This window comes from Olea europaea, unplaced genomic scaffold (assembly GCF_002742605.1).
Source record: "Olea europaea var. sylvestris unplaced genomic scaffold, O_europaea_v1 scaffold1628, whole genome shotgun sequence".
Taxonomy (NCBI): domain Eukaryota; kingdom Viridiplantae; phylum Streptophyta; class Magnoliopsida; order Lamiales; family Oleaceae; genus Olea; species Olea europaea.
Genome location: NW_019233922.1, coordinates 81,985 through 94,538, shown reverse-complemented (window position 1 = coordinate 94,538; position 12,554 = coordinate 81,985). Strand labels below are relative to the sequence as shown.

The following is a 12,554-nucleotide window of genomic DNA, read 5'->3' as shown; positions in this document are numbered from 1 at the left end:
AGTTTAGGTATGTTCTTTTGTATTTTTTGTCGTGAATCTTCCAATTTTTTTCGAGAATTTAACAAATTGTTACCAAAATGCCACAAAATTTCGCTAGAAGTTGGGCTGTGGGACCTCAAGTTTGTTCATTTATAATTTTTATTTTTTATTCTTTTGTTTCATTGTATTTGTGTAAAGGAGAATGTGAAGTTACTGTAGAAAACAACAGTAATTTAATCCATTTTATCTCACTGTAACTTTTTTTTTTCTAAAGTAGGGGAGTAAAACGACGTCGTTTGCCTTACTTGATGTATATTTTATTATACAATAAGAAAATATTGCAACACGTAATTTTCATTCCTCCCACCACTCCGTGCTCAACCACTTATATATATATATATATATATAAGAAAAAAATCACTTTTATATAAAAATAAAAATAATATAAGACATAAAATATTTTACATAAAGTTACTTGTAACTAAAAAATTTGAAGAGAAAAGAATTAAAAAGGATTTTAAATTGCAAAAAATTATTTATAATGTAAAACTACCCAACAAAAAAAAAAATCTCAAATATAAGTCTCCGTGCACGGAGGCATTGTCTATGCACGGAGACAAATCTCTCCATGCATGGAGATATATATAAATTTTTTTTCAGTTTAAAATTCCTTTTAATTCTTTTCTCTTCATAATAAAATTAACTTTTTTTTTCAATTTTAATTAAATAATATTTATATATTTTTTATTTAATTTTTGTAACTTTCTTTTATTTTGTTTTTATTAATTTTTTTGAATAAATATTTTTTTTCAATTTAAAATTCTTCTTAATTTTTTTCATTTAAAACACAATTTTTTTTGCATTTAACCTTAATTTCCCTCTTACTCTGCATTACTATGATACTGATTTCTCTCGGTCTTTAACCTTAATTTCAATCTCCATCACTTGATTGTTCCAAAAATACCCAATAACTTCACGCACAATTGAGACAATTATCTGTATACCCAATCTTTAAACCTTCAATTTCTTTTGCTGTATATTTTACTGCTAAATCATTATTTTTGTTTTTTTGTGAGATTTAACAAATCGCTCCCAAAATACCGTGAAATCTCAGAAGAAATTGAAGTTTAGGTATGTTCTTTTTTTTGTATATTTAATGCACTGTCTGTAGTGATGGTGCATGATTTTTGTTGTCTTTTAGGGTGTGATAAAGTTTTTTTGTTAAATTGAAATAATTATAATTAAAAATAAGTATTATTTAAATAAAATTGAACAAATTACGTGGTATCATAAAACGAAAAGAATTTTAAATCGAATAAAAAATTATTCACTTATAATATGAAGAAAAAAGAAATTTCAAAACAATTTTCAAAAATATATAAGAAAACAAAGTTACAAGAATTAAATAAAGAATATATAAATATTATTTAATTAAAATTAAAATTTTAAGTTTAATCATAAAGAAAAAGAATTAAAAACACAATTTTAAATTGAAAAAAATTATTTATAACATGAAAAAAATTAAAAAAAAAATAAATAAGGAAATTTTTTTCTCCACCATCCACAAAGAGAAACAAAGAGAATCTCTCATTTCGAGAGTTTGAATTCTCTCATTTGAAAGGAGAGTGTTTTCTGTTTAATTTCTTTTTCGTTATGATAAAATTTAATTTTTTTAATTTTGATTAAATAATATTAATATATTCTTCATTTAATTCTCATAACTTTTTTTTAATTTGTTTTATGTTTATTATATTTTTTTAAAAATTACTTTGTATTATAAATAATATATTTTTCGATTTAAAATTCTTTTCATTTTATCATTTTTTAAATTTTAATTAAATAAAATTTATTTTTAATTATTTCAATTTAATTAAAAAATTTATAATAACTTTTTTTTTCTTGCAATTTTTTTCTTTTTTAATTTGTTAAATCATTTAATTTCTTTTATTATATGAAGAAAAAAGAATTTTAAATCGAACAGAAAATTATTTATAATATAAAGAAATTTTTTTTAAAACAATTTTTAAAAAATATATAATAAAAACAAAACAAATTAAACAAAAGAATGTTGTGTAAATTAAATAAAGAACGTATAAATATTATTTAATTAAAATTGAAAAAAATTAAGTTTTTTCATAAAGAAAAAAGAATTAAAAAGGATTTTAAATTAAAAAAAATATTTATAATATAAACAAAAGAAATAAATAAATAAATAAATGAGGAAAAAAACGAAAAAGAAATCTTCATGCATCTTGCGATAATCCAATGAACCTAACGATTGGACTTCACCAAATATTTCAAATCTTCAACCAATTTGAAAAATCTACAATTTTGATGCTAATATCTTTAATTTGTTAAATCATTTAGTTTTTTTATAATATGAAGAAAAAAGAATTTTAAATCAAACAAAAAATTATATATAATATGAAGATTTTTTTTTTAAAAACAATCTTCAAATAATATATAATAAAAACAAAACAAATTAAACAAAAGAATGTTGCGAAGATTAAATAAAGAACATATAAATATTTTTTAATTAAAATTAAAAAAATTAAGTTTTTTCATAAAGAAAAAAAAATTAAAAAGGATTTTAAATCGAAAAAAAATATTTATAATATGAACAAAACAAATAAAAAATAAAAAACGAAAAAAAATCTCCATGCATCCTACGATAATGTAATGAACCAACGATTAGATTTTACCAAATATTTCGAATCTTCAACCAGTTTTGAAAAATCTACAATTTTGACGCTAATAAAAATACAATAAATACAAAACTCGTGCAACGCACGTGTCAAAGACTAGTTTTTTTAAAAAGAAGAATGTGGAGTTATTATAGAAGTGAACAGTGAATTGTTCCATTTTATCTCACTATAGTAAATTCTTTTTTTTTTCATCAAGAAGTAAAAACGGCGTCATGTTGTTTTGATACAGTGACATTTCTTCTTCTTTTTTTTTAATCCCTTTTTACTCCGCATTTATAGTACATCTTCACTGTTCATATGTGAAGTGTTTAGTTGTATTGTAGCTATGTATATCCTTTTATTGTGTCATATTAATTTTCATTTCCTTTTTTTTCCCCTTTTTTGTTCATTAGTATGTTTTCAATTAAATTTGACCAAAATTTTGTAAAAAAACGAGCAACCTTACTTAGCTTAAAGAAAAAGAGGAAAAAAAATTCGAGAGAGTGCAATCTTCGTACACGGAGAGTACGACTCTCTGTACATGGAGTGCACTCTGTCCGTGCATGGAGAGTGCAGACTCCGTGCACACGGAGATGTGGTGTCTTCCCTAACTCAATAATTTTCCAAGTACACCGATGCATCTCCCTTCTTCTCCATTCCACCTTCTTTTCTTTCTTCCAACAATTTTCTAGCCTCCTCATCTGCTGCTTGTGCCTTCTTCTTCATCTCCGTCGCCTTCAAAGACTGTAATTTGGAGTAATTATAATGGGCAACGCCTAAAAATGCCAATCGAACACATGGCAGGAATTTTTGCTATACAAATCAACCCCATCACCCTCAAGCTTCAATTTTGCCAAACCAAAATCCGAAAGCTTAGCTCTAAACTCAGAATCAAGCAACCATTGCTCAGCTTCACATCTCCATGTATCACAGGGGGATCCATCTCCATATACAAAAAAAAAAAATCTTTTGATAAATTTGAACTTATTTAAAACATATTATTCGTGTGTATTGATTTTAAGACTGCATGTATTCAATTTTCCTTACATATATGACTCGAATCAATCAGATTTGCAAGAACCCAACACCAAAAAGCATTCGGACAGTAGTAATGAACAGCAACAGAAGATGATGATGAGAAAGCAAGCCCATATAGCAATTCTTGTTAAAACCAAAATAAAAAAGGCAAAAGCTTCCCCACTTTATAAAGGTGTGCAGTAGCATATTCCTTTACCCTTCTTCAACTATTGACTATTATTGATAGCCCCTCTTAACCTCATACACAGACTCTCACAATTATTTTGGATTTTTCTTTTCTTTGTTTTTGCTGCAGTTTATAATGTGAATAGAAGCTACTTGAAGCCGATTATTTTCTAAAGTTATTTTGGGGGACCGTAATTTCTTGAGCTGGAATTTGATTATACTTAGTGGGATTTTTAGGGGTTGGGGTTATATGGATTAATTGGTAAGAAACGAGTGATATTTGCATATTATGTACTTATTTTTGATTCCCTGTTAATTTTTAGGGAAGAAATAAGATTTTTGAAGGGAAGAGTGTGAGTGCAGTGTTGGAGGAAGAGGTTGAAGATTTAGTAGAAAAGCTAGAGGAGTTAACAAAGAGTTCCACAGCTAAAGGCCATGAGTTTCGAAATTGTAGTAATTTCAATAAGAAAGTGTGTGTATTACAGCACCGGTTAGAGAAACTTCGAGTGTTATTGGATGATAATTCTGCGAAGGAGTTGCAGGAACTAGCTGAATCGAGCTTCTCCATCACTACATGTTACGATATAGTTCAAGAGAGCTCTGCTTTAAGTCAGATAAGCAAAAATTAGTCCACCAATGTATGAACAAGTTCTCTACTTATTTCCATTGCCATTTGATGAACGAATAATGATGTTTAAATTTATGTGGAAAAATGAATATTACGAGATTTGATCTCATGACATTTTGTTTATCCCTTTTTCAGCAAATTTGCATTCATGAAGCCCTTTGTTCATTTCTAGACCCAAAACAAAATGCATATTAAGAGCTTAGAGAGAGAAAGCTATGCATTTCCCTTTACTTTTGAAAGCTCCCAATAGCATGTATCCTTCCATGTATTTTTTGTGCTTAGTTTGAATATTTATTTATTTTATCTAAAGAAAACTGGGCTATTTATATTTATATGTTTATGTTTATAAATTGAAAAACATGTGCAGGTGGATAAGCTGAGAAGAAATATGAAGGGACTGTCAAAGGGTAGTGAAAGCAATAAAAGAGAAGTTTTTGGGCATACCCCCAATCATTTGTTTTACAAGACATTTTCTTGTGGACTCTGGCTGTGAAGTTCCTTTAATAAAGTGTTGAAATATTCTTTGAAGCTATCAAAAATCTCTTCCCATTATTGGGTAAATTTTATTGCATTGATTGAATTTCAATTTATTAATTTCAAATTTTGTAACTCTCTTATATTTAGTAATCGGTTGTTTTCAAATTTGACAGAAATTGTTTAATTGATAATCATAATAAGTAATAATTCATGACATTTCGAGAAATCGTTAGGTGGCACAATAAATATGGAAAAGGTAAATAAGGGTTTTGACAGTGCATTATGAATAACAAGTCACATTTATCACTAATTATCTAAAAAAATAAAAATTTGAAAAAAAAATCACAGTAATGCTTAGTTGGTAGTCATAACAAGTAATAATTGGTATTTTACGTAATCTTTGCGTGGCATCCTAGCTCGAAAAAGGTAAAACGAGAGTTATGACCATGCGTTGTGGATACAGGTTAAAAAACGTATTTTTCATTTTAACACTTTCATGATACAACGTCCTGTTAAATTAACATGTCTCATATCAAAATCATTACCAAATAAGCAACTTTCATCAATTTTATCACTGAATTAAATAAAATCGAACAATTCACTGTTTACTTCTACAATAACTCCACATTCTTCTTTTTATATAGTAGGGATATAACTGAATTGATTAATATTTGATCTTGCTAATTGTAATTGAGTATTTCTGTGATTTTTTTTCTTATTTTAAAAAGTTTGCTTTTCATTCCAGATTTTCCTTTTTATATAATAGGGATATAACTGAATTAATTAATATTTGATCTTGTTGATTGTAATTGAGTATTTCTGTGAATTTTTTTTCTTATTTTAAAAAGTTTGCTTTTCATTCTTAAGAAACTATTAATTTTCTAGGCATAAATGTTCAATTTTATGCTGTTGAATAAATTATTGAACCAATTTGCTATTAAATGTACTGTTTAAGAAACTGTTTTATTCAACAACATAATCCTACAGTTACAAAGTGGCAATTTTGATCTTCAACAGAAAAATCTACAATTTACAAGCTAATGAAAATACAATAAATACAAAATTCGTGCAACACACTTGACAAAGACTAGTAATATTAATAAGTGTGTTTTATTGGAGCTTATCAATCCCATATTAGAATTGTATTGAATAAGTTTGCTTCATTGAAATCACAATTTGAAAGTATATCAATTATGTGACTAAAGAAATGGATATTGAAGAGTTATATGGGTTGAAAATTAGGAAAATGGGTTGCTAATCTCCTGGGCAACCTTTCTATTATGTATATATTACTCAAAAAAAAGCTAGTTCTTCTTCTTCAAAAAGGAATCAAAGATTATTCTTCTTCTTATATAATTCTCATATATGTGAATACGAATCTCTGAGAACTCACAGAAATACCCCAGTTGAAGCCACAATCTGTCCTAGAAAGCACTAGATCATATCATGATCAACTTGGTAAGCCAACACGGGTATTCAGTATTTTCTTATAACCAAATTTTTTGCAATGGGAAAACTCGGTTCTCAAATTTTGGTTTAATTGACTAGTTTTTTGATTAATTGTTCGATATTAATTATATAGTTAACTTATTATAATTGAACTAAGATTTTGCTCAGTCCTTGATTGACACTGTTTGAGCTGCATTCTTTCAAAAAATACATTTTTGAATAGTGATTTGATATCATTTCAACAACACATTATTCAATAAAATAATATTATATACAAATTCAAAAAAATTTCTCATTTTTTAACCACACATTCTCCATTAATTTACTATTCCAAAATACATTCTTTCAAAATAATGTGACTTAAACACACACTAAATGAAGTGAGCTAACTTGCTTTAGACTCACTATAGATATCGACTTTGTGCTCGTTTATTGAACGAGCCGAGCACGACCCAACTCACTTAACAAACGTGTGGTCAATTTTTGTATTTATTTTTATTGAAATGGTATATTTCTCTCAATTAGGTTAATCAATTTGCTTTGCCAGGAGCCAACGAGCTCGTAAGCGAAAAGAATCGTATGACCAAATCACTGATCGACTGGCGCTCAAGGCTTGCCTCGCTTAATATCTAGTGGCTGTGATTTTTGTGTTTCATTTTTGTCTTACCTACGAATTCTTCCAAGTGCAACTTACAGAAATGCTCTTAAATTTAGAGGTCTTTTAAAAAATCATATGAAAGATGTTTTAAAAGTAAAAAATATTGTGTAAAGTTAAGTGATACTTTTTACTAAAAATTGACATACAATGTCACTTTTATTAAAAAAAGATACATGTCACTAAAAATTGACATAAATAAAAAAAAAAGTAACGAACAATAAAAAAAGATGACAATTAGGGCTAGGCAAATCTCTCGAACCGAACTGAACCGAACTCGACGATTCTTGTCAAATTAAATACCCGAACAGGTATCTGAATTGAGAACCGACGAGTACGGTTCGATTCTCGGTTCTAGACCAAGAACCGAAGAACTGAATATTTCTAATTTTTTTTATATTGAGTAAATCAAATTATTTTAATTTTAATTTTTTCTAAACAAATTAACAAATTAACAATTTCTAAATCCAAATTTTTGGCCCAATAATTTGTTTCATTTCTAATTTTTAAATTTTTGGCCCAATTACCCATTTTATTGTTTCATTTCTTAGCCCAACAAGATCCAATCCACTAAATAACTCTAAACACCTACACTAAAGTCCATAACGTTGTCTCGACTCTTGCACTCACTCTCGCAGCCTCGCTGACATTTCCAAACCTATACAATCGTCGGTAAATGTTGTGACCTCCGATCGAAGTTGCGACCTGCGCCGACCGAAACTTTAACCGCATCGATCATTTGAACAAGGTAGTGTACTATTCTATGGCATTCCAAAACCACTGAATATATCATTAGTTGTATTTATGTAATGTTGTTATAAATGTTAAAAAATTTAATTATAGTACAAAACCGAACAGAACCGAACTGAACCGTACGGAACCGAACCCGAACGGTTCCATAATTATATTTGGACCCGACGGTTCCATTTACTAGATACCCGAAAATTTTGGTTACCGAACCGACCCGCACCCACCCTTAACCATGGTTTAATTTTCATATAATATGGGGTATGATTTTTACATCTTTAAATATGCTATGTACGAATAGAAAAAAAAATGATCTTGAGAAAATTACCAATAATATGTGTTCATTGAAGTTTAACCCGCGATCAATTTAACCTCACATTAGGTATTTGATAAAGATGATGGACACGACTCATTGAATTATAATAGTTAAGAAAATTTTTGAGTTTATTTGGAAGTAGCAACTTACTCGTATTATTACATACTTTGTATCAAATAACCTTCACATCTTTCACATTTATTGCATCATAGGACCAACATCAATCAATTTGAATAAACTCCGGAAGGAATTCTTGTAGCATGGGATATATTATGTATCCATTATTTTTACATTGTACTATGCTTCATCATCAGACACAACAAATTCTTTTATTTTCTTTTCCTTTTTCCAAGTTCGGCACTTAGGCCTGCGTCCTCTTAGTGCCGTTTTCTTTGTTATCAATAAAACATGCCACTAGGAATGGCAATCGGGCTCGTCGGCTCGGGCCGTCCGTGACTCGGCTCAGGGCTCGGTAGACCCGAGCCTAAGCTCGGGTCGAGCCCCATTTTGGAGACACAGGCTTTGTCCGAACTGGCCTGTGAGGAGGGGAGGGGGGAGAGGGAACGAGCCTGCCCGGCTCGGGCCGAGCCTATTTTTTTGGCTAGACCCGACTTGAGCCCGCAAAAAAGCTCGGTCATTTTAATCGGGCCGAGCCCAAGCTGAAACTCTAGACTAGCGAGCCGGCTCGACCCAACTCGTTTAAATCCCTACGTGCCACTTAGGTTAATCTATCAAAAAAATAAAAACTAAAACACAAAAATTGACCACTAATTTTTTATAAAAGTTGATAAAATGTGTTATTGAAAAGTTATGGATCTTACGAAATGTATTGTTAAAATTAATTGTTGATTTTGACTTGAATTTTAATATACTATTTAATCTACGCCAAACGGGAACAAATTAGTAAATTCTAGAGTAATTAAAAACTTTTTTATAAAGCAAAAGAACATATATATGATCCCATAATCTTGAATACATAAAAAACACAAATAAAACTATAAATATGATTCTGTAGATGAATATATCTGCTCGATGGACAAATTACATTTCAAAGATGAAGAAGACACCTCAATGATTTCCCCTCAATAAGTAGCTGGAAAGCGTCATTTATCTTCTCAAAAGGCAGTTCATGAGAGATGAACTCATCCAATTTACCCACCTGAAAAACTAGAACTATTTAAGTATCCTATAGTATATATGTATCAACTCCAAAGAGGACGAACAAGAATCACATGGAATTTGAATGGTAGTGAAAAACTCACCCCATCCATGCACTGTTTAGCAAAATCAGGCAGTTGAGACTTGCCCTTGAAGTCGCCAAAGGTTGATGCCACGATTTTTCGGCCATCGAAAAGCTCCATTGGATGTAAAGGGAGAAGACTTGGGGATGGATGAACCCCTAAAACTACTGTCAATCCCCAACCCTGCAATAACAAGAGTGGATCTGGATATGGTAAGCACAAGTACGACAAGAGGGGACTCATTAATATGTTACACTTACGACTTATTTGATAAGATGGACTATATACTTTAAGGCGACGCATCGAATTTCCCAAATTTAAATATGTCCATACAATGTACGTACTTTGAGATATACATAAACAGCTTGAGAATCATAATCTTACATCGTGGCTGGATAGAAAGGCTTCCCGTAGCACGTCTAAGTTTCCTGCACACTCAAAGCTATAGTCCACACCACCTTTTGCAATGTCTTTAACTTTCTGCATCCACCATATTTACTAAGTAATGTCAATGAAAGTTCAAATGCAGTAGCTTTAATTTGTGGGAAATGGACATTCTTGTATTTGCTGTGAGCTATGTTTTAGCAGAAACTTGAAAAACAAAATGAAAAAAGTGAAATAAATTTGTCTGATTTGTTAATTAAATACAAATGCTAACCTCATGCACCGGCTTATCTAAAAGCTTTGGGTTTATGAAATCAGTGAGCCCAATTTTTTGACCTGTTCATAATGAGACAGAATTAATATTGACTTAAATATATATGCGTACACTGAGGACAGAAAAAATAGTGGGAGTTAGATACTTAGATTCTATACATTTACTTGCATTTACATCTAGCCAAAGCTTTCCTCATAATTTATACTCAGCTTATGAAACAAAGTCTATAAATAAACTCAGTTTTTCCCCAAGTCGAAAAACATACAGAAACCATACACATGCTGTGTTGACAATACCTGCATGGCTTTTTTTTGTCATCTTCCAATGCCGATCTATCAAGTGTCCATCTATATGATTTCGGTGAAAATTTTCCTATACCTATAGCATTGTTCCTAACATGTATAGTTTTCCGTAATTTTGTTTTATACCTTTAGCTAGCTTAGCAGGGTTGACATCAACTCCTATTATTTTAGATGCTCCCATGGCTCGTGCACCTTCCACAACCTGCAAAATCTTGATTCATGTCAAACTAGACTTTTGCATCTCATTTTCAACAATGTGTACATATTTGAGAAAAATTATCGACATTAATAGTCCATATGGTCCTATCACTTTCCCTACTAGGAGGGAGTTTGACACCCATTTTGTTGGAAAAATGAATTTTAAAATAGTAAATTGATGGAGAATGTGAAAGAAATGATAAGAAGGGCTTGGTAAATCATACCAAAGCCATATGCTTACTACATATTTATAGGAGCAATATTTATATATTTGAAACATTCACGTTCTCTAATGTAGCAAAATTACAGTAAAGAATTCCTACAGATAATCATATTGCTATGCTGGAAATATGGCAGATTTGGAGCCTTCATCATTGCTAATATCAATCAACATTGCTAGTACTTTTATGAGAATTGGGAACAGAAATGGAAGGTTGCTGTCTAACAGAATGTATGGATGAAAAATAAAGAAAAGTTTTTGATTTAAATGTAATATTATTTTAATGAAGAATGTATGGTTAAAAAAAGAGAGAAAAAATGCACTTTGAAAATCAAACAAAGTCTAAGAAATTGATTTTTTCATCCGTGGGTTGCTAGGTTTAGACAATCGGGAAGGAAACATTAATTATAAGGAGTTAAACAACATTAATGTGCACCTTTAGAGAAACATTGCTTAGTTGGGGACCATTAAATCGCCAGTTGTCTTAAGATCAAGATTAGACATCAATTTAGCCCGTGTTTCGTCCTATTCTTTTCAAATTTTAATGGTCAGAGTAATATTTTTTTTAAAAATGTGTTGTTGAGAAGGAATGAAATTTTTTTGATTTGTGTTTAATATTATTTTATGGAAGATTGTGTGTTTGAAAATGAGAGAGACAGAAAAAAAATGAAAAGGTGAATGGGCCGGGGCCAAGTTTTGGTTGCATTAAATATAGCTGCAGTAACAACCAATCTCTTGTCCCATCGATCACGTTACTTTAATTTCGTTTCTTCAACTTTATTGAGTCTAGCATCTTATAAAGCTTAATCAGATGCATGCGTTATACGAATATGGAAGGTCGTACCTCCCCCTTCAAAGTTTTGTATTTTTTCGCTTTATTTTTTTCGAGTATCAATTAAATAAAAATGTTTGTTTTATTTTCTGGAGTACTAGTAGACTCACCGCCAACCCCACAGCGCCTAGACCAAAAAAGGCTACACTCGAACCAGGTTTCACTTTGGCAGTATTCCATACGGCTCCAACACCTGCATCATATGAGTTATTTCATTCATTTTTCCTTCTTGTTAAAACCACTCTAGATATAGTATTTATTGTTGGAAAAAAAAAAAATTCCAACTTAGGGGCCACACATGTACATTTATTAGAATGTGTGGTGCTATTTTAAAGTAAATATAGTCGATAAAGTGATCCATTGGATTTAATTTTGGACTAATGGGTATTAAATTTTATGGGATTAAAGTGTAGAGACCAGAAGGTGTTATTTTGAATTGATGAGGGACCGATTTGAAATAACTTAAAGTTAATAACTGCCAATAGCAGTTATTTTTAAAAGTGGTTATGGTCCCCAATTTGAACGTGATTTTCTTTGGAAAATATCTCTGCATCCCCATCAACAGAGACTTTGAAGAAAACCAAAAGGAAGGAGAATCACGTATCAATTGGAAGATCAAAACCCAATTAAAGTAGTAAGATTCATGGATCAAGGTATGTTTCCGCACTTTTTGTTGTCTCTTTGATTTCAACATGGAATTTATGATTTTATGAAAGGATTTTATGAATATGGTTCCTTTCAAATTTATGCAACAAGTGGTATCAGAGCCATCCATTGTTGAAATCTTTGAGAAATTGAAATAATTTAGTATTTTTTTTTGTTATTGTTATGGATCTTCCATGATGTTATGTGAAATTTAAATTTCTGCAATTTTTTTTTTTTTTTTAAGATTTTCAAATCTAACTATTTGGATTCATTATTGTTGAATTTGAGAATTGTTTAGCATATTATTTATGGTTATAGAT

General features: G+C 30.0%; 1 protein-coding gene and 1 long non-coding RNA gene across 2 annotated transcripts in view; one reads left to right on the top strand and one right to left on the bottom strand.

Moving 5' to 3' along the window:
• The first annotated feature begins 3,641 nt into the window (after positions 1–3,641).
• LOC111377234 lies at positions 3,642–5,020 on the top strand. Its single transcript, XR_002699681.1, has 3 exons — positions 3,642–3,873; positions 3,997–4,504; positions 4,862–5,020. It is a non-coding gene; the product is annotated as an uncharacterized LOC111377234 (long non-coding RNA).
• Positions 5,021–9,078: 4,058 nt separating this feature from the next.
• The window catches only part of LOC111377228 (alcohol dehydrogenase-like 3), a 10,940-nt gene continuing 7,464 nt past the window's right edge, over positions 9,079–12,554 (bottom strand). Inside the window, exons 5-10 of the mRNA XM_023000289.1 lie at positions 11,700–11,782; positions 10,466–10,541; positions 10,038–10,099; positions 9,764–9,859; positions 9,401–9,562; positions 9,079–9,297 (exon numbers count right to left, since the gene is read on the bottom strand). Coding sequence (XP_022856057.1) covers positions 9,187–9,297; positions 9,401–9,562; positions 9,764–9,859; positions 10,038–10,099; positions 10,466–10,541; positions 11,700–11,782 — 590 coding nt within the window. The 3' untranslated portion in view covers positions 9,079–9,186. The remainder of the gene's footprint in view (positions 9,298–9,400; positions 9,563–9,763; positions 9,860–10,037; positions 10,100–10,465; positions 10,542–11,699; positions 11,783–12,554) is intronic.